This window comes from Pituophis catenifer, unplaced genomic scaffold (assembly GCF_029215685.1).
Source record: "Pituophis catenifer annectens isolate HBS135680 unplaced genomic scaffold, rPitCat1.0.hap2 SCAF_3, whole genome shotgun sequence".
Lineage (NCBI taxonomy): Eukaryota > Metazoa > Chordata > Lepidosauria > Squamata > Colubridae > Pituophis > Pituophis catenifer.
The window spans coordinates 161518204-161541280 of record NW_027256883.1 but is presented as its reverse complement, the minus strand read 5'-3'; the positions used below and the strand labels follow the sequence as shown (position 1 = coordinate 161541280).

The following is a 23077-nucleotide window of genomic DNA, read 5'->3' as shown; positions in this document are numbered from 1 at the left end:
GGGGTCTCCTCTTCATAGACTCATAGGGCTGGAAGGCACTTTAGAGGTCTTCTAGTCCAACCCTCTGCCCAAGCCAGGAGTCCTTATTCCATCCCAGACAAATGGTTGTCCAATCTTTTCTTGAAAACCTCCAGTGATGGAGCATCTTCAGATGTTCCTGAGAATGGTGGTCAACTACTTTTCTTAGTTCTCCAGAAATCTGGCTCTTGCTTATTCATATGATTCTATCACATTGCTCCCCATCCTTAAATATTCTGAACAGTGTATTAGATAGTGGGGAAAGAGTGTCTCTTTTCACTAATGAGGGTTGATGGCCTATATGGATTATTTCTATTTCAAGACCATCACCAACACTTGCCTGCCCCTCATACTATCCCATGTGGGGTCAGAGGATGTTTATTTCCTGTACAAGGACCTATCCTCCAAGGCACCACCACAAGGGCAGGACATTCACCCTATCTGATAGCAACAGCCTCTAGGCAGGGTTTCCCCTCTTGCAGACCATGGCATGGTGGTTTGGGGCTGGGGAAGTGGCAAAAGACTGGAACTATAGAAGGCTTTTACCAAAGTTTCCTCTACACAGCTGGGCTGACACTCTACAGATAAGTTTCCGCTACAGAGGTCCAACAACAGAGACTCAGAGTTTTGGAGTTCAGCCTTCTTAACTGGAACATCAGATTGAACAGTTACTGCTCCCACCATGCTCAGCAAGTGTCCAGACCTCCTGTGCATTCAGATGTCCATAACCACATAATCAGGTTATGTGATCATACTCAGCCACAGTTTAGATACCGGTGACGGTTGGTCACCTTTAGAATGGCAGTCAATTTGTGCTCAATGACACCACTTCCTTTCCTTGTTATGCTCCTGCTCACCATTTTACGTATGCTCCATTTTGTCCTTGTTACAGATGAAGGTAAGGATAAACATTTGTTATACTTCCCTTTGTTTATGAGAAGATCATGATTTTTGCTGCTTTTCTGGGATTCTGCAAATCGAAATGTGAATATAGCCCAGGTGGGTGAATAACTATTGGACTGTAGTGCCTGGAAAGGGGGATGAAAATTTCTGGAAACATGTCACTCAGTTTATTTGACATTGCTAATCTCTGGACATAACTCTGAAATTAGGAAATCCATTTGAGAGAATTTTTCTGGATAAACAGTCTATTAATTGTAAACTGAACTTAGGCACACTCACTTTTCAAACATATCTGTATCTGGGAAAGAGGGGTCTCTATATCCTTTCAGCAATGTGGGAGAACTGAAAACAAAACTCCATCATTTTATATAATTTAGCTCTCTTTCCAATTTTACAACATCATCAACATGTCCTTGTTCCACTCTGAGAGTTAGGGATAACTTGCAAAAGAAGTGATGCTGGAAGGAAAGGGTAACAAAGCAGCTGCCCAGAGAGGAAACAAATGAATACTGTAAGTGCAAAAAGGTTATGTCTGAATGTGTATCGAGGCAGCATTTTTAGGCTTTTGAATTGTTCCCTTCTGCATTTATGTGAAGTGACGTATTTGTCCAGCTGTGGCCTGTGTTTAGAGAAAGCAATTCAGAGATAACAGGAGTTGGACACTGAGCAAGAGAAATCAATTCCAGAGGCCCTTCCTTACTTATGCCACAAGGCTCTCTTTCTTTAGTCCAAAGAAAAATCTATTTCACAAATGAAGGTAAATATACTGTCTGTTTATTAAGATAAAGATATGGGATATGACAATGCAACTTGGAGCTAATGGCTGATATTTCTATTAAAGCCAATTGGCTAAAGTGTTTTAGAGTAGTGTCTGGAATATGAAACATAATGTACTAATGGCAAGTAAACAAATTTTCCCCATCATAATCCTGATTATTTCATATTGTAATCAAAAGCAAGGATTCTTTAGGCTACAGCACTGTCTACTCTGAAACAAGTAAATACATGTTTCTTTTTCTTTAAATCCAGTCCTTATTTTTTAAAAATGTGCGTTGCTTCTATAAAAATGCTAACAAAAGAAAGATTCACATAGATATTGACTCTGCAAATTAGATACTGTACAGATTTTGTAAAAGAGCCTGAGTACAATTTGGTATGTGTGGCTTGTGGTTATATATGTAATGAAATACATTAAAGCTTAGAGTGAAAATAAGCTTTTTCACTCTATTTTTGCTATTAAGTGCCTTGATGATTCCTTTCTGGTTTTCTGCATAAATCAGAGGTTGCAAACTTGTTATTGAGAGGCATCCCTATACTAGAATGCTCTAAATCAGGGGTGTCAAACTCAATTTCATTGAGAGTCACATCAGGATTGTGTTACACCTCAGAGGGCCAGGTGGGCATGGCCAGGGTGGGCGTGGCCAGCTCAATGTCACTCATGTCAGGGACGCTTGTGGTGGGCCAAGCACTCACGACCCTCTCAAGCTCCATTTTTGCTGGCAGAGGCACCGTGGGCTGGTCCTTCACTGTTTCCAGGGCAGCCACGCGGGACAGATCTAAGTACCCCGCAGGCTGGATCCGGCCCCTGGGCCATGAATTTGACACCCCTGCTCTAAATGCTTTAGTTTATCAGTTAAACAGCTATGTTTTTAATCCTACTTTGAAATGCTGTATTTCCATCATATGTTGGATGGCAACAAATATATTCCTTATTGTTTATGTAGCCCCACCAATCTGCCTCTGGCAAAAGATGCTGGAATTGTACCAGATTCCTTGCTGCTCCCGCCCTTTCTCTTTTTCCCTGGTCTTCCTAAATTACTCACCTGTCCTCAGATATATAATAGACACTAGAAGAATAAAACACTGTCTCATCATCAACATGAATCTAAGTTCATACTCTCAATCAGTAGCTGAAATGTGGGGCGGAGGAGAGAGATGATTTTGTCTTTCAGTTCAGGCAGCAAAATGACTCCAGGCAGCTCTGCTAATGAGAAAGGAATCTGTTTTCTCTGCTTTCTAAGACTGTTTTTCTATTTTCAAAATTGTATGGGGTTTTTTGTCTACATTTGCATGTAATATGTAATGGATCCTCTTGTTTCTTCCCCACTTCCTTGAGAGCTCTATCTCCCTAATGCAGGAAGCTTTCATCCCCAAGCCCCCAACAAACGCTTATCGCAAAACCACATGGTTATTTTAGAATGTTTTGTTTATGAACAAAGGCCCTTACTACAGACCACGAGGGTCTAATAAGCAGCTCCTTTGTTTCATGTTCTCTAAGTTCATCATCATAATTATTTATTTAATTCAGATTTCTACCTGAAAAAGAGAGCAAGTATACCATAAGACCAATGACATTTACGTTTATAACTGGACAAGTGGTCAATAGAAATTAAAATCATACAAAGCACAGATTTACAACCAGAGAAAGAAAGTGATGCCAAGTACATATATGTCATTTCACTACATCACAAATGCAACAATATTAATATACTGTTCTGATGCTGCCAAATGCTCTTAACATTTTCAACACTGCTGAATGCCACCATTCTTTTTTCCCCTTTAAAACAGGAATCTCCAAACTTGGCAACTTTAAGACTTGTGGCTGGGGAATTCTGAGAGTTGAAGTCCACAAGTCTTAAAGTTGCCAAGTTTGGAGATCCCTGCTTTAAAACAATATAAACAAACTCTAAAATGAGTAAAACAGTTATCAGAAAAGTTTCTGAAGCTTTCAGTTATATATATTACTCAGAGTTTTATCTGACTAATCTTGACAAAAGTTATCGCTTTTGATTTCAATCATTTCTTTTCCATTTCCCACAATACTGTATGCATGAAAAGTAATCTAGTGATTTTATTTATTTATTTATTTATTTATTATATTTCTATACCGCCTTTCTCCCGTAGGACTCAAGGCGGTGTACAGTCAAGAAAAATATAGACACACAAACATCATAAAATTGCTAATTAAAATTGTTACTTAGTTTGGTCAATTAAATAAAACCCAGAATTAGATAACATTTAAAAAATCATTTGCATGTTTGTATGTTTAGCCCTGCCTGTTGGAACATCAGGGTCTTGAGGGCACGGCGGAAAGCACGGAGATCAGGGATATTCCGTATCTCCGGGGGCAGTTCATTCCAAAGGGTTGGAGCCCCCACAGAGAAGGCCCTCCCCCTGGGAGTCGCCAGTCGACATAATTTGACTGATGGTACCCTGAGTAGTCCCTCCCTGTGAGAACGAACTGGTCGGTGGGAGGCTATTGGTGGCAAAAGACGGTCTCGTAGGTACCCAGGTCCTAAGCCATGGAGCGCTTTAAAGGTGATAACTAACACCTTGAATCGCACCCGGAAGACCACCGGGAGCCAGTGCAGCTCGCGTAGGAGAGGTGTTACATGGGCGTAATGAGCTGCGCCCATAATCACCCGCGCGGCTACGTTCTGGACCAGTTGGAGCCTCCGGGTGCTTTTCAAGGGGAGCCCCATGTAGAGAGCATTACAGTAGTCCATACGGGAGGTAACTAGGGCATGAGTGACCGTGCGCAAGGCGTCCCGATCCAGAAAGGGACGCAACTGGCGGATCAGGCGAACCTGATAAAAGGCACCCCTGGCCACGGCCGTCAAATGATCTTCTAAAGATAACCGTGAATCCAGGAGGACACCCAAGTTGCGGGCCCTCTCTGTAGGGAGCAAGATCTCATCCCCTATTGTCAGTGATGGTACCAGCTGACTATACCGGGACGCCGGAAGCCACAGCCACTCGGTCTTGGAAGGGTTGAGTCTGAGCTTGTTTCTCCCCATCCAGATCCGCACGGCCTCCAGGCAACGGGACATCACAGCAAGGGCATCATTGGGGTGGTCTGGGGTGGAGATGTATAGCTGTGTGTCATCAGCATACTGATGAACACTCACCCCAAAACCACGGATGATCTCACCTAGCGGTTTTACATAAATGTTGAACAGAAGGGGTGAGAGGACTGACCCTTGTGGCACCCCACAAATAAGGTGCCTCGAGGTCGACCTCTGCCCCCCTGCCAACACAAACTGCGAACGGTCAGAGAGGAAGGAGGAGAACCACCGAAGAACAGTGCCCCCTATTCCTAACCCCTCCAGCCGGTGCAGTAAGATACCATGGTCGATGGTATCAAAAGCCGCTGAGAGATCTAATAGGACCAGGATAGAGGAGCAACCTCTGTCCCGAGCCCTCCAGAGATCATCCACCAATGCGACCAATGCCGTTTCTGTGCTGTATCGTGACCTGAAGCCCGACTGGAACGGATCCAGATAGACAACTTCATCCAGGTATCGGGGTAGTTGTCGCGCCACCACACTCTCAACAACCTTCGCAACAAAGCGAAGATTGGAGACTGGACGATAATTTGATAATATAGCCGGGTCCAGGGAAGGCTTCTTGAGGAGGGGCTTCACAACCGCCTCTTTCAAGGCGGCGGGAAAGACACCCTCACTCAGGGAAGCATTTATAATCCCCTGGAGCCAGCCTCGTGTAACCTCCCGGGAGGCCAGTACCAACCAGGAGGGACACGGGTCCAATAAACATGTGGCAGCGTTAAGCTTGCCCAGAATCCTGTCCACGTCCTCAGGAGCCACAGAGTCAAACTCTTCCCAGATAACGCTCTCAAGACCTGCCCCCGTCTCCTCCCCTGGATCTACCCAATCGGAGTCCAGGCCTTCCCGAATCTGAGCGACTTTATCATGCAGGAATTGTACAAAATCCTCAGCTCGACCCTTTAAGGGATCTTCCCGTACCCCCACCTGAAGTAGGGAGCGGGTCACCCTAAACAGCGCAGCTGGGCGGTTCTCTGCAGATGCAATAAGAGCGGAGAAGTAGCTAGACTTCGCCGCTCTTATCGCCACTAGGTAGATCTTAATATAAGATCTCACCTGTGTTCGGTCAGATTCAGATCGGCTTGTCCTCCAATCACTCTCCAGGCGTCTTTTCCGACGCTTCATCTCTCTCAGCTCCTCGGAAAACCAAGGAGCTAGACGAGATCGGCATCGGGTCAGAGGCCGCAAAGGCACGACGCGGTCCAAGGCCCCAGTAGCCGCCCTGTCCCAGGCGACCACCAGGTCCTCAGTCGAGTCGTGAGCCAGAGTCTCAGGAAATGGCCCAAGCTCCATCAGGAACCTTTCGGGGTCCATCAGGCGCCTGGGACGGAACCATTTGGTTGGTTCCGTCTCCCTGCGGTGGGTGGAAGTGACTTGAAAGTCCATGTGAAGGAGAGAATGATCAGACCATGACAAGGGCTTGATGTCTATATCCCCTATTCTTAGATCATTCAGCCACTGATCAGAGATAAAAATCAAGTCCAGAGTGTGATTCCCCAAGTGGGTGGGGCCTTGAACTACCTGGGTCAGGCCCATGGCCGTCATGGAAGCCATGAACTCCCGAGCCGTCTCCGACATCTCACCAGCAGATGGCAGGTTAAAATCCCCCATAACAATAAGTCTGGGGGTTTCCACCGCCACCCCGGCTATAATGTCGAGCAGCTCAGGCAGGACCGCTGTTACGTGGCAGGGAGCCAGGTACGCAATCAGTAGGCCCATCTGAATCCCCTGACCCCACTTCACAAGGAGGGACTCACATCCGGCTATCTGAGGAACAGTGGCCTCCCTCGGGCAAAGACTTTCTCTAAAGATTGCTGCCACTCCCCCACCCCTTCCCTGAGCCCTTGGCTGATGGAATGCACGGAAACCTGGCGGGCACATTTCCACAAGGGGAACTCCTCCCTCCTGGCCTAACCAGGTCTCCGTAATCCCTGCCAGGTCAGCACCCCCCTCTGAAATAAGATCATGAATGAGGGGGGCTTTATTTACCACTGACCTGGCATTACATAACATCAGCCGTAGACCCAGGGTCTGAGACTCTGAACAACCCGGGAAACGAGCAGTGCTTTGGGGGTCGGAGTGGGCAATCGCTCGTAAACATCGAGTGCGCACTCCCGAAACATAATATGGCCCCCTGCAGCCGTCATATCTGCCCCTCCCACTTACTATACTAATGCCCATTGCTTCATCCCCCTGCATCCTTGTCAGATTTCTGTCCCCATCCTCCCCACCATGATTATCAGACCCATTACCCCTTTCAGTGGATTTATGGATCCCCCCAGATCCATTCCCACAATCCCTCCCAGAACCCCTTAAAATAGAACTTAAAGATTTATCTAAAAACCCCCAAAGCCGTCGGTTTTTTGCAAACCACCTCTCAGGGTTCCAAAACCCATCCTCAATCAGCATCCACTTTATCAGGTTAGAATATTCCTATAATTTCCAATTATTTTCATTGTCTTTATGAACAAACTAGTATGACTGAGTTCAAATCAGCTCCTAAGGAAAATGGAACACTAAAAAATAATGATTTTCAGTGACTTTAAGTACATAATTTTACATAAGATTGTAAATTAAGCAAGAAGTAATTGGTCTGAAAAATCCCCAAAGTGGCATTTTGTTTATTTGTTTTTTATTAGTGCCATCAAGTCAGTATCGACTCTTAGCAACAACATAGATATTCTCCATGGCAACCTGTCCCTAACCTGGGCCTTCAGGTCATCCAACAGTACACCCATCATCCCTGACAATAAACAAAGAAGCAAACTGATTCTGTCCAACTTGCTGTTGTTTGTCCTCTTCTCTTTTCTTCCATCTTTCCCAGACATCTTTAAATCATTTCTATCATTGTATAACGTGTCTGAAGTAGGATAATTTCAACCTGGTCATTTGAGCCTCAAGTTATATGGATGATTCTTTTGTTTGGTTTCTGAGTGTTCATGGTATACTAAGGAATCTTCTTCAACAAGCAAGATTAATAATTCTTTCTATGCTAAAAGCAACTATTAAGAGACAATAAACAAACAAGCAAACAAATCGTTATAGGAAAAAGAATGTTCACCTAAGTAACCACCTTGGAGAGGACAATAGGTACTCAGCCTCTCTATTCTCTTATATCCATTACTCTGTTGATCCATTATATCTAATGTTGCATGTCCTACTGACAGCCAGAATGGGACAACTCACTGCACCCAACTTGCCAACGTCAACTCGCCACGACCAATTCACCGCAGACAACTCATCACAGCCAATTCACTGTGGAACAACTCGTCATGGCCAACTCATCATGGGACAACTCACTGGGGGACAATTCAACAATTCAATTTAATTATTTAAAATAATTTTAAAATAATTTTAATTTTTGTCATTCACATTTCACTTTGTCCCTCCTTTGGCATCCTTTCTTTAATGATTTTATTCTATCATTTCTTTGTAATGTAACTCTTGTCCCATGGTGAGTTGGTCACAGCAAGTTGGGTGCAGCAAGTTGGCCATAGTGAGTTGGCCATGGTTAGTTGGCCATAGCAAGTTGGCTGTGGCAAGTTGTCATAGACTTACAGCCAGAATGGGACAACTCACTGCAGCCAACTTTCCACAGCCAGCATCAGGTTGGAAAAGGGTTTTCACATCTTTTCACATAAATGCAAAAGGACTCCGTAAAATGGGAAACAGAAAGAGTAATGTTTCTCTTCCTGTAACTCATTACCTTCCCCTGTGGAAATAGGCATGAATACTGTGTTCACAAATTCTGCTAAATAAATTTAGACACATAAAAAAGCCAGAAAATTTTGGACTCAGTTACATACCATAATATAGAATACTTTAAGACTCAAAAATTAGGGAACTGTTTTTATATATGATGCAACAATATTATTATATGCACAAAGGTGGAAAGATTAGACTTTACTGACAATGGAGGAATGGATAATGAAGATGATGGAACTTTTGAAATGGCTAAATTAACTGCTTTCATTAGGATGAACAGATAGAACGTTGTCTAAATTTAATGATGATTGGAAACACCTTATTAACTTTTTGTGGGAAACATTATTTTATATTTATATTTATAAGTGCTATAAAAGAGAATCAAAAGTCACTTCTTTATAATGCTTTTTTTTTCTTTTATTTGATTTCCACACTTTTTGTTCTTTTTTCCTTCCCCTTTTCCTTTCTAAATTTTAGCCTTTGCTAATTTTTATTTTGTATTTAAAGTTTTAATAAAATTTTATATATAACAATAAATCCTGCAAAGTTGTGATATATTTTGCTTGCGTATGTTTAACTGAATATGTGAACTCACTTTAGTGCTTATGTGTAAATCAGGCCTTAGGGCATGTTTAACAAACTATGTTTTAAAAGATTGTCTTAGTGTAATGCACAGCCAAAGTCTACAACTCCTATTTTAAGCTGCTTGATCTCTTTAAAAATAGCAGCATGCTCCTAACAAACATTTTGTCAAGGATGTCATAATCTTGACTACTACAGTATCCTTGATAAATTTGGGGTTATAGCTGTTGTTCTTTTCATCTAAAAAAGTACCAGGAATTCAATTTATTTTTTTATTTTATTTTTTTTAAAAAACACCTCTCCCCTTATAGAAACTATTCTACTGGCCAAAACAGCTCAAGATGTCTTCTGCTTTTCTCGAACCTTTGAGGATCTCACCTGTTTCTGGGATGAACCAACACATGTGAAAGGAACCTATCGATTCTTCTATACCTATGAAGGGTAGGAAGTTATTTTCCACATAGAGTGGCCAAATTGTCTGAGATGGAGGGTTTGCCCAAGTACTTATAAACTTAAATGCTAATTCTAAGCAACTTACTTTGGCGTCTAGAAAATATGTGGGCATGATGGCTTAGTAGTTAAAGATGTTGGCTTTTGTGATATGGGTTTGAGACCTAAGTACCACATGACAGAGTGAGCTCCCGTTACCTGCTCCAGCTCCTGTCCACCCTAGCAATTCAAAGTGTGCAAATGCAAGTAGATGAATAGGTACCACTTCGGTGGGAAAGTAACAGCATTCCATGTACCTTGGTGTATAGTCATGTTGGTCACATGACCACAGAAGTGTTTTTGGACAATGTTGGCTCCCTCAATGAAGCAATGAAGATGAGCACTGCCCCATAGAATTGGAACGGAGAAACTTTTACCTTTACCTGTGTGTTTTTACTACATGATTTTACTAGGAACTATAGGAAAGGTATGATTGAAAGTCACCATTGCCATTTCAGAAAAAGATTAGGTTAAGTCACACTGGGGAAGTATCACAATCCTAATTATTCTATTTTACTCCTGCAGAGACAAAAGCCAAGAATGTGCTCTAATCTCTATGAAAAATACAGATGGAAGTTGGCGCCACATCTGCACATTTCCCGAAAACAATTATGGCATTCAGCTCTTTATTGAACTCAATGTTGAAGTGTTGGATAGTGTTAGTAATCACACCATATTCTCACAGTATCTCAGAGTGAACACTGTCGGTAAGTTTCTTCCAACAGGGTATAAACTATATGTGAAGCAGAGAAAAGAGGACTGGGTAAAGCTTTGACGAGTCCAGCATCCTAAAACACATAATATGACCTTCCTTTGGCCCAACAATTTTAGCCAAGTCATGTACAAACATGATTTCTATATTATAATTTTGATGATTGCCGGAATGAATCTGCGAATCACACAGACACTAGACTGATGGATTTAATTCCCGCTATGACTAATTTGGCACTGACAGATTCTTGTTTGAAGTTAATAATAGACAGTATTTATTTATTTATTTATTTATTTATTTATTTATTTATTTATTTATTTATTTATTTATTTTCATGACATAAGCAATATGCAGGCTTTTATTTCAATCCATCTTTCAGGGCATAGAGTTATCAGTTTCCAAGAGGTGTGACTGATCCTACTGATGTCCTCAGAAGACAAGATAACATTTTTCACAGCAATCTGTCCCCAGAAGAGAGGGTAAAAGTTTTGCATGGAACCTGAGAAAATGGTTAAACTCAAAACAGGCACAATGGGCCTTCAAAAGTTTAACACACCACACTTGCTTTGCATCTAATGTAGCACAGAGGTAGAAAACAATCGTATCAAATATTGCTGTTCACAGTCTTTTCAATATGATCTGATGGGTTTTCTACAAAATGCAAAGGTTGGGGAAAAAAGGTTGGAGGATCGCATGCGGCTAAGACAGCATTTACCCACCAATGAATTAAACATTTTTTTTTAAAAAAACCTACCTTTATTAAAAACAATTCAACTATAGTACAATACAAATGACTTGTGTTTTTCTTTTTTTAAAAAAAAAGCAGTAACAAGGCTTTATTTTTCTCCTTGGGAAAAGGAGGTCCAAAACTGAGGAGCCACTACCAAGAAAGCCCTGCTCCTAGTATTCCCAACAGCCTAACAACCCTTGCTGGTGAAATACAGAGAAAAGGTTGCCATTTATCTTAAAATGTAACTGTGTAAAGATACGGCAGAAACAAAGAGGAAGGTGGGGAAAAAAAGGGCTCCATCTGTAGAATGTGATTACAATTGTACAGTTGTACACTTCACGGTATTTCTTCTGTCAATTTATTTATTTTTTATTTTTATTTTACTTCGAATTTATATACCGCCCTTCTTCCTGGGAACTCAGGGCGGTGTACAGCCAGATAAAAACACATAATATAAACATTAAGAACAAATTAAAAGGAAATATCTCAATTTGGCCAAAAATTTAAGAAACATACAAATTTAAAATCATTTAAAAGGCATTGTTAGGCCAGCCCAGCTTGTTGGAAAAGGAAAGTTTTAAGGGAACGGCGGAAGGCACGGAGGTCTTGGATTCTCCTTATCTCTGGGGGCAGCTGATTCCAGAGGGTAGGTGCCCCCACAGAGAAGGCCCTCCCCCTGGGGGTCACCAGCCTGCATTGCTTGGCTGATGGCACCCCGAGGAGGCCCTCTCTGTGGGAGCGCACGGGTCGATGGGACGTCGTCGGTGGCAGAAGGCGGTCTCGGAGATAACTAGGTCCTATGCCATGGAGCGCTTTAAAGGTGGTAACCAACACCTTGAAGCACACCCGAAAGACCACTGGGAGCCAGTGCACCTCACGCAGGAGCGGTGTTATGCGGAAGCGCCATGCAGCTCCCGTAATTACCCGCGCGGCCGCATTCTGGACCAGTTGGAGCCTCCGGGTGCTCCTCAAGGGGAGCCCCATGTAGAGAGCATTGCAGTAGTCCAGGTGAGAGGTGACGAGGGCATGAGTGACTGTGCACACAGAATCCCGATCAATGGGCCTGGGAACAATGGTTGCGTTGATTTATTCATGGTGAAGGTTTTTTCAGCTGTGGAAATGGGATCATTTGTATGTTGTTGTTCTTTCCTTTATGATTTTTTCAGAAAACGAATGAAATTATTATTTCATTTATTGAACACCCAGAGTAATGAACCTGGGATGAGAGGCCATATATATTGAGACAATAAATTAATTAGTAAGTCTTGTAAGAAAGTTCAGCTATCAATTCTAAGAGAGGCACAGGTGCATTTGTGATAGACATTCCCAATTTCTGCTCTAGCAAATTAGAATGCTAGCTCTATTGATCAGACTGCCTTCTGTTCAATCTAAAAAGGCTGTCTTTTCCTATTCAATCATCACATGAATGGAATAGAGATAAGCAAGAGCATTAATTTTTATTTTACTTTGTTGTTGTTGTTTTAAGGTCTCATTGCTCCGCCAACAAATGTAACAGTTGAGTGGCCAGGGATTGCCCAACAGTTGCTTGTAAATTGGATGCCTCCATCTATCAGCTACACAGACTTCCTGATTTATGAAGTTCTTTATGGTGTTGAGGATTCCATTCAGCCACCATTCAGGGTATGGTTAATATAGGAAAAAATGGCTTTGCTATAATGGCTGGAGTATATTTTTGCTCTATTACTTTTTTGCTAACTGAAGAAACATTTATACTCTTATTCTATTTTATTGTAGATTGAAGTGAAAAACAGCTATATGTGCCAGCTTAAGAATCTACTTCCAGGACAGCAATACCACATCCAAGTTCGCTCTAAACCTGATGGCCTCTCTCTTGATGGCATCTGGGGACCCTGGTCTCCAGCAGTGACAGCAGAAACACCCCACCTTCCTGGTAAGTGGCCTGTAGGAGGCAGCTGTCAGTGGTGCAACTTTAGGGCAATAGCATGGAAGGATACACCATTTCTATGTGGAAGTAGGATCCCCAGGTACTACAATTGGGTGTATCAAGAGTTATATTGCATCAACATTACTACTGCAAAATGAAAAATTAAAGAAAATGAAATTGTTGCCAGCATGGATTCTATAACTCCCTATAAAATCAATTTTTCCTCTTCAGGAGGCATGTCTATGCCTGACAGTAGATATATAAGGCTTGGGAATCTGTATTTCTGCTATAGTACTTGCACATTTTTCTGGCCTGTAGATATTTTCCTATATGTAAAAACCACACCCCATGAAACAATGAATTGCAAATACATTTTACTCTCTCATTCTATATTGTTATTAAATAATTCACTAACTTCTGTGGAGATGCAGTATTGAGGACTTTGAAATGCTGGAAATGCAATGTTGCATTTCCTTCATGGAACCATTGCATGAAACTACTGATTATCCTGACACGACAAGGGAGCACTCAAATCTGCATTTGCTTAGCTAGCATGACTGAAAGAAGAAGGGAGAGATAGGCATGAATATTTATTTCCAGTTCTGGAGTCTGTTTGGCTATTGTATATGGGAATGATTAAAAAGCATCAGAGAGCAAGGTAAAGTCTCTCATGTCCAACTCTAGAGGGCAGTGCTCATCTCCATTCCTTAGCCCCTCAGTGTTGTTCAAAGACATTTCTGTGGTCATGTGGTCAAGCATGACTCTATGCCTAGGTGCACAGAATGCCATAACCTTCTCACCAAAGTGGTACCTATTTATCTATTTGCATGCTTCTGAATTGTTAGATGGGCAGTTAGGGAAAATAATGGGAGGTCACACTGTCACATGACACTTGTGTCTTTAATCTGGGATGTCAGCTTTCCAGCTGACAAGCTCAGCATCTTCAACCGGCGAGCCATTGTGCCCCCTTTTATTGGAGAGCATATGGAAGGCAAACTCAACCAGGGCATAAGGACTAACTTCTTTTCATTAATTTTGCATGTGTTCCTGTTCAAAATTTGCTTCCCTGCTCAATTTGGATGTTTACTTTCTAACAGTTCTGCTAGCATAACACACGTGACCCAATTAGATATTAATCAGAAAGAAATCAGTTGATTTCCTTACAATGATTCTAGCGATACACAATCACATTAACTGAATCAAAAGGCATTTGTTCAGAATTATTGCCTGTCTTCTCAAAGATGTAACTAGTGTCACAGGAGTCCCTGTGCCAGGAGAAGACTTAGTAGACTTTTTAATATTACGACTCCCTTTTCTATTGTCCAGAGCAAGCAGACAACAGTTGGCATAGTTTAGATATTACAGCTCATCAGTGTGTAATACATTTTATGCCACCCGATTGTGGAAATAATTTTTTCCAGTCATTTTGTCTCCAGCTTTTTTTCCTGGGAAGGTAGATAATGTAGGCAAAATACAGAAAATTTTATGTTTCCCCAAACATGGTGATGGGACAAACAACTGGCTCTGGTTTAGGCTGAATCTGGCTCCAAAGGCAGCAGTTGCTCCTTTGATCTAATTCCCTTCTCCTGCCCCTGTTAAGTATATTGTATTTTTCCTTGTCTGAATATTCTTCTAAATTTGTCATGCCTCATTTATGGAATTTTATGAGAAATCCCTTATTATCTTTCACTTTAAAAATCTATCCCTTCAGAATAATAGAGTTGGAAGAGACCTTGAAGGTCTTCTAGTCCAACCCCTGCTCAAGCAGGAAACCCTATACCCTATTTCAGACAAATGGTTGTCTTAAAAACTTCCAGTGTTGGAGCACCTACAATGTCTGGAGGCAAGTCATTCTACTGATTAATTGTTCTAAGTGTCACAAAATTTCTCCTAGGTTGCTTCGGCCCTTGATTAGTTTCCATCCATTGCTTCTTCTTTTGCCTTCAGGTTCTTTGGCGACTAGGTTGACCCTCTTCTTTGTGGCAGCCCCTTTGATATTGGAACACTGCTATCATGTTACCCCATTACTTCTTCTTGTCATTGGACTATACATATCCAATTGCTTCAACCATTCTTCACATATTTTAGTTTCCAGTCCCATAACCATCTTTGTTGTTGTTCACTGCATTCTCAACATCTCAACATCTTTTTTATATCATGGCGACTAAAGCTGGATTCAATATTCCAAGTGTGGTCTTACCAAGCAAGGCATTATAAAGTGATCTTAACATTTCACATGATCTTGATTCTATCCCTGTGTTTATGCAGCCTAGAACTGTGTTGGGTTTCTTTGGCAGCTGCAGCACACTGCTGGCTCATATTTAAATGATTGTCTACCAGGACTCCAAGATCCCTCTTGTAATTACTACTATTGACCCATACTATGCTATACTATACTTTTGGTTTCTTGCCTAAATGTAAAACTTTATTTTTCTCACCACCGAATTTCATTTTGTTAAATAGGGCTTGGTTTTCAAGTCTGCCAAGAGCCTGTTGTATCTTGAGTCTTTCTTCTGTATCTTCTTACTCCTTTATTCACACACACACACACACACACACACACACACACACACACACGGGGTGGGTGGGAGGAATCTTCCATCTGGATGTGCCCCAACTTTCTACAAATTCAGGTTGGTCCTTTCCTTTCCAGAAAGAGTTTTGCTTCTAAGGTACAGCAAAAAAAAAAAACCCAATCTAAATATAATAATTTTTCTTGTTAATGAAGTTTTTTTTCACATTTTATAATAAATAATAAATCCATGAAACGTTTCTAAGGGGAAGGAGTTAGCAGGGGTGTCAAACTCATGTCGTCACGGCGTCATCACGTGACGTATTGGGACTTTTTCCCCCTATGCTAAACCGGGCAGAGGCGGAGCCAGCACGACGCATCCGGGGTGCGGGGTGCGAGTTTGACACCCCTCAGTTAGAGCATGCAAGAAATGTTCTGAAAAGCATGAAGGACCTCCTTAGGATAGATAGCCAGAGCTCTGCGGATGTTCTGAGCCACATTCCCAAGCAGCCTCACCTGCTATGACCAATAGCGAGAGATTTGGGGAGTGTAGTTTAGTGGCATAGAGTTTTTAGAAGATATTTCTGTGGATTGGCCACTCTCTGCAAAGGTCATGTACTGTATATAAAACAAAGAACATAGATTTAGCATGTGGGGACACAAAATAGTACTGAAAAAAGCTGCTGTCAAATTGTTCTACGTCTGTTCTCTTTTCTGCACAGAGGCAATTGGTCTGCACTGCTTCACTCCAGACTTGTATCAATTGCACTGCCAGTGGAACAAGAAGCTCCTGAGATCTGGCCCTTTTCACAGCCTCTTGTACTGGATGGAAAGCAACAGCAGCAGCACAAGGTGATTAGATGGACAAATGAACAGTACCGAGTCTTCTCTTTCCTGTTCTGTCCCATAATTTGTGTTTTTTGCTCCTGTTCCAGGTACCATTCCAAGTAGTTTTCACATACATATACAAGCATTTCTTTTTCTTCCATTCAGTTGTTTCTGATTCTTGGGCATTGCTCGGACAAGTCCCTACAATTTTCATGACAATGTTTTTCAGAAGTGATTTGCCATTGCCTCCTTTCTAAGGCTACGAGAAAGTGACCGACCCAAGGTCACCAAGCTGGCTTCGTGCCTAAGTTGGAACTAGAACTCACAAACTCCTAGGTTCTAGCCTGATGCTTTAACCATTACCCAAAATTAGGCAACACTTGTAGGCATTGCTCTGAATCATATTTGATAGCTTAGGTTACCAAGCAAGGTTACAAACATTTAATTAATGCAAATCCCACCCTGCTTTCAAATTGTTTTGGTGGGATAGATAGTTCTCCTGTCTAAGTTTTTTTTAATTTGATTTATATGCCGCCCTTCTCCAGAGACTCAGGGCGGCTTACAATGCGTTAAGCAATAGCCTTCATACTTTTTGTATATTTATACAAAGTCAGCTTATTGCCCCCACAAACTGGGTCCTCATTTAACCTACCTTAGAAAGGATGGAAGGCTGAGTCAACCTTGAGCCTGGTAAGATTCGAACCTGCAGAAATTGCAGGCAGCTGTGTTAATAACAGGGTGCATTAAACCACTGTACTACCAAGTTACCTATTTAACAGCAGCAACCCTGGGAAATAGGTTAGGCTGAGACGATGAAGCTGACTAAGGCTTACTGGGCGAATTTCATTCAAGTTGAATGGCAACTTGAACCTGTTTCTCCAGTCCTAACACAGCAGTTAAAAATGATATCACATCAATCCTGCTTCTTTTTCATCTCTCATTTCTGAATCTCGGCCCTGGTAATGCATCTTCTTCAGAGGGCCTATATTTCAAATGGTCTATGGCAGTGTTTCTCAACCTTGGTAGCTTGAAGATGGGTGGACTTCAACTCCCAGAATTCCCCCAGCCAGCAGCGCTGGCTGGGGGATTCTGGGAGTTGAAGTCCACCCATCTTCAAGCTACCAAGGTTGAGAAACACTGGCCTATGGCAATCAATAGAAGGGGATGATGGGGGATTATAACACAACAGGAATGATGAAGAGATGAAGTGATGGTAGCACGTTTTAGATTTTTTTTACAACTTAACGAATCTCACTAATCATATTCATTCCAATATGGTTAGTGGGAATCGCCTAAATTGGAGGGAAAGCCTAAACAGAACTTGGGAGTACAAACTGTCAAGGAAAGTGTAAGTGTGGTTGATAATTTAAGAACTGTTTAAAGACAACTTCAGATAGTTCTAGCAGACAACTCAACATCCTATCACTATCGTCCATTTTAATTTGCAGAGGGCAAATCTGGCACAAATGTAAGAAGGAAGATCCTGCATCCTGCACATGCACCTTCCAGCCTAGCAACACTCAGTACCTTTCTATCCTGGTGACTATCAGCCAGAGTGAGCAAGAGGTCAGCTACTTTGAAGAGCCATTCAAACTGTACCATGTGGGTAAGAATCTTCAGCATCTCTTGGCCTCAGCACCATCAGGACTTTCAGTTCAAAAGAGTGAGCTGTCCTGGGCTGGTCTAGCATCAAAAGAACATCAATATTAGAAAATATGCAATACTATTAATATTGCAGTGGACCTCTGCTTCCCCATGAAGCTAAGCTGACCTAACTAGCCACCTCTCTCCCTTTCTCCTGTTACAGTGCACACGGCTCCCCCAAGAATCCTGGAGTCTTCAATAGATAGAAATATACTAAGGCTGGAGTGGGCCTCCCCACTAGAAGAATTAGCTGAGCACATGGTATATCAGATACGGTATACGGTGCAGGACACCTTGAAATGGAAGGTATTTTTTCTCCAGCAGATAGTTTTGTGATGTCCAGTTAGCAGTGCCAGATACTGTAGTTACAAATAAATGCTTCTGTAATGCAAATTTAGAACTCTGGCTTCCAAGCTATAAGAAATTGCTACCCTAAATTTATTTTACTCTGCAAGAATCATCTGGAATGTTGTATCCTATTCTGGAATCTCTATAATATCCTTCTTATATCACAAAAAAAAAAGGTTACAAAGAGTAAAAGGAGAGTGGGGATATAAGAGCATTCTTCATACAGTAGATCAGGGGTGAAATGCTCCTGGTTCGGACTGGATCACCCGATCCGGTAGCGATGGAAGCGGCTGGTTCGGAAAACCGGTAGCAAAAATCCCCGCCCCCACCCCCCACCCATGCCCAGTTGAGCCACACAATCATCAGAGGCTTTTTTTTACTTTTAAAAGCATTTTTTCTACAACTTCGGCTGGAAAAATGCTTTTAAAAGTAAAAAAAAAAAGCCTCTGATGATTGCGTGGCTCGTCAAAGGCATTTAAAAGGAAAAAAGGATTTTTTTCTTTTAAATGCTCTGACGATCCCAGCTGAGTTGATTGGCAGATCGTCAGAGCATTTAAAAGAAAAAAAAACCCCTTTTTTTCTTTTAAATGGTCTGACGATCCAAACTGAGTTCCCTGATCTGCAGAGGCTTTTTAAAAAAGCCCCTGCCAATCAGATAATTCAGCTTGGATCGTCAGAGCCTTTTGAAAGCATTTTTTACAACCTCTTAGCCGAAGAGGTTGTAGAAAAAATGGTTTTAAAAGTTAAAAAAAAAAAATGGCCACGCCCACATTACAACCCCCCCAAACCACGCCCACAGAACTGGTAGTAACAAATTTTAGATTTCACCCCTGCCTTGCTCCCATTTCATAAATAAAGGAAATTACTGTCACACCCTCATATCCACATTTTTTTCAGTCCCGGTATTTCTATGCAATTATCTAATGAACTGCAGAAAGGTTTTGACAGGGTTTTTTTTGCTATGAGGCAAATTTGCAATGGAAGGTTGATATGAAAAGAAAATCGAAAACAGTAAATTTTGGGGGACTGGGGGAGATGTTTCAAAAAATCACAATTAAGGCTGCAATTCTGTGATTGAAACCTTGTCTCTTTTTTATGTGTTCTATTTGCACAACACATATAAAAAGAGGTGGGGCCTCAATCCACTCTCTCAAAGGTTTTTCAGTTGTTTTAGAGCCATTCCTCTATTACATTTTAAAAATCCTATGAAATACTGTATATAGGTGAAATACTAGCATGTTGCCAATTTTGAACTAGGTACTTTGGTCAAATAGCCATGACAATAGATACATTTTGCTAAGTTCTAAACAATACTTGCAGAAATAAATAAGACAATTTCCAGAAATGGAACACTAAATCTCTCCAAACAAGCTGATCTACTAGTCTTTAGAATGCATAGAAAAACTGATTGAATTTCTGGCACAAGCAATAATGTCTAAATGGAATTTTTACTAGAGAATGAGATGAATGCATACCATACTTTTGTATTTGGCTCAAGACACAACTAAGGCAATCAGAAATGTACCTATAACAGCTTAACAAAAGAGGTTTTAAAAAGTTTAGGAATAAAAAAAAACTACTCCCCTTTTTCAAACATGCCATAACCTAAGGGACAATACTATTACAATTTATGCTATAGTAAATGAAGTACTGTATGGGGAGTGTCTCATACAGAGGAAAAACCATGACCTAGTCAGTAGAATAATAGCTAGGTACTGCTGTACAAATGATCCTCAAGTTATTGCACAATTGGGACCATAATTTTCAATAGTAAGCAAGGCAATAGTTAACTGAATTGCACCTGATTTCATGACCTGTTTGCTACAGTTGTTAAGCAAGTTACTCAGTTGTAATTTCAGGTGGTTGTGAAGCAAATCTGGTTTTTCCATTGACTGGGAAGGTCCCATGACCCTGAGATGGTGCAACCATTAGAAATACATGCCAGTTGCTATGAACCTGAATTTGATCACATGACCATGAGGCTGCTACAATTATTGTAAGCGTGAGGACTAGTCACATGTCACTCTTTTCATTGTAACTTCCATTGCTAAACCGATGGTTGTAGGCAGAGGACAACCTGTTCTGTAGTTTGAGGGTATAAAACCCAGGAACCTAATTAGTAGAGTACAGGTAGTCCTCAACCTATGACTACAATTGAGCCCAAAATGTGTTGTTAAGTAAAAAATTTGTTAAGTGAATTTGTCCCATTTTACGACTTTTCTTGCCACATTTGTCAAGTGAATCACTGCAGTTGTTAAATTAGTAACACGGTTGTTAAATGAATCTGGGTTCCCTGATTGATTTTGCTTGTCAGAAGGTCGCAAAATGACTCCTGAACACTGCAACCGTCATAAATATGAGTCTGTTGTCATGCATCTGAATGTAAATCACGTGACCATTGAGATGCTGCAATGGTCATAAGTGTGAAAAATAGCCATAAGCCACTATTGTAACTTCAGATGGTCACTAAATGAACTGTTGTAAGTTGAGGATAACCTGTATACATGATGGGACCATTTTCTGGGTAGATTCTGCAGGTGCAGTACTCAAACACCAGTGAAATTCATCTGGCCACCCAGGATCGCTACTGCCTTCAGCTGCGTACCCAGCCAGATGGCCAGAGGTTCCGTGGGAACTGGAGCACCTGGTCAGAATTAGTGTGTGTTGAAGTCCCACCTGGTGCAGGTAAGCAACATCAGTGGTGTGTACTGGAGAGAGGTCGCTAGATATGGAGAGAAAACACTTGACAAATGAAACAAAGACTGCTGAGCCTCAGGAAAAGAAGAGCCACAAATTCACCACCACATGCTTCTACTTCAGATTCAGTGATTATGATCGTGGCCATTGTACTCTTGCTGTGTGCAGGACTTGTGCTGGGACTGGGCTTCACCTGCCTCTCCAACTACAGGTAACTTGAGTTCTGGCCGTTGAACGAAAAACATAGTTTGGCATAGGTGTTGTTATCCTTTTGCGACCATCTGTGTTTCTTTGTTAATAGTAGTGTGAAACAAAAGCTCTGGCCACGCATTCCAGACCTACATCATGTCCTAGATGAATTCTTTAAGGATAATGACAAACAGCAGCAGCAGCAGGTGAGACTTTCTTTTTATTATATTACTTCTAATGCAGCAAGTCAGTAGAAGCAGAATTAGGCTGTCTTTTGACTAGGAAAGAAGAACATTCCTGTTTTTTTAACTCCTTCCGATATACTTTTTTTGTGAGAATCTTGCATCAGAGGTGGGCATCAGAGATGGGTTTCAGCAGGTTCTGACCAGTTCTGAAGAACCGGTAGCAGAAATTTTTAGTAGTTCGGAGAACCGATAAATACCATCTTTGACTGGCCCTGCCCCCATCTATTCTCTGCCTCCCAAGTCCCAGCTGATCAGGAGGAAATGGGGATTTTGCAGTAATCTTCCCCTGGATTGGGGAGGGAATGGAGATTTTACAGTATCTTTCCCCTGCCATGCCCACCAAGCCATACCCACCAAGCCATGCCATGCCCACCAAGCCACGCCCACAGAACCAGTAGTAAAAATGTTTGAAACCCACCACTGGTGGGCATATTTTCTAGATTTCGGGAATAATATGAACAAATACCATTTCTCACCTGACTTTTCCAAGATGCAGATTTTTTCAGTTCCATCCCATTTCTGAACTGTGATGATAGAAACAGTATTACAGAAATATTTTACATTTTATAGAAATAAAATGAGGTAAAGTTAGCTTGTGCCTCGAAGTCTCCCTTATTCTGAGTATAGTACATGCTAAATCCTGGGTGGAACTTTTCGTGGTTTTTATCTCTTCCTAGTTGGAGTACACACAGTGCTCTTTTATTGTCTTTTACAATATTATTTATGCAGATTCCCATAAAGTGAATGTCAGGGAGGGAGGGAATAATTCAGAGGCCCTTCTGAATTTCTGATTGTTTCTTTCTGAACTTTTAGGTAAACGCTTTATTTTGCAACAAAATGTTGGAGGATGTGCCTTTGACTTGCTTGTTGGAAGTACTATCTGAGAAATCCCTGGAAACACCCAGCTTTGACCCTTTGCTAGATACGAGTTCAGCGGAACAGACAGAATGGGGCAGCCAGCCTTCTTCCCACCAGCACTACATGGTACTGAGTTCTAACAATCCGCAAAGCAGCCACCATGAAAATGAATACTTTGATGACACAAATGATAATGGAAATGCTTTCCCACAGTCCTTGGAACATGATCTACACGTAACATCAGAGCCAATGACCCAAATAACTCCCTTTACCTTGTTGAACATACCATCAGAGATTAAAGAAGAAAGAAGGCAGGAAATTTCTGATGACCAAACCACATCTGTCACTGACATTTCAAACCAGACATATTTGCTAATGGGCTGATTGGATCTATCATTGGAGGATAGCACTATGAGACATTATTAGGCTCTGTGGAAGTTTGTAATACAATGTTCAATTGTAAGGCAGCTGTTTAGCCAGTATCTTCAAATCTGTTTCTTATGGATCAACTGAAATTAGCAGCTGATTGTACTAGAGCACATTGGGCAATTTTTCATGGCCTAAAGCTACCTTGAATTTTTGGAAGGTAATGATGGAAAGTGACTAGAACTGTACTTACACAGGACTCATTTTGGTTTGAAAGGGAAAAAAAATTACACTACAATGTATCTGTGTTTCTCATTTCAGAATGGCAGGCAATCATACTGCCAAATTCTGGTACTGATGGCCAAAGGGTACTTTGGTTGCTGCAAAAGGATTTGAGGATCTGTGGCCTCAAATTACCAACCCAGGCATTAGATTGTGAGGTAGAGTTGAATATGGAACTTTATCCCAAGACATATCAGCATTGCATCTTGTAACCACAGATC

The 23077-nt window shown here is 41.5% G+C and overlaps 1 protein-coding gene across 1 annotated transcript; it reads left to right on the top strand.

Annotated features, from left to right (window-relative positions):
• Positions 1-749: 749 nt before the first annotated feature.
• Positions 750-22677, top strand: MPL (MPL proto-oncogene, thrombopoietin receptor). Its single transcript, XM_070939634.1, has 12 exons — positions 750-916; positions 9362-9491; positions 10065-10246; positions 12468-12622; positions 12737-12893; positions 16122-16251; positions 17676-17833; positions 18035-18177; positions 20748-20904; positions 21040-21127; positions 21218-21311; positions 22164-22677. Exons 1-12 carry the CDS (start codon positions 817-819, stop codon positions 22590-22592), a joined length of 1923 nt encoding a protein of 640 aa, XP_070795735.1. The 5' UTR covers positions 750-816; the 3' UTR covers positions 22593-22677.
• Positions 22678-23077: the final 400 nt, after the last annotated feature.

What these genes read in the sequence shown, in the direction of transcription:
- MPL (XM_070939634.1), top strand. Translation starts at nt 817, where the DNA reads ATGGCAGTCAATTTGTGCTCAATGACACCACTTCCTTTCCTTGTTATG. An exon ending in TTCTTCTATACCTATGAAGG is followed by an intron (nt 9,492 to 10,064) that starts GTAGGAAGTTAT and finishes TTACTCCTGCAG; the next exon opens with AGACAAAAGCCAAGAATGTG. An exon ending in AGGACACCTTGAAATGGAAG is followed by an intron (nt 18,178 to 20,747) that starts GTATTTTTTCTC and finishes TTTTCTGGGTAG; the next exon opens with ATTCTGCAGGTGCAGTACTC.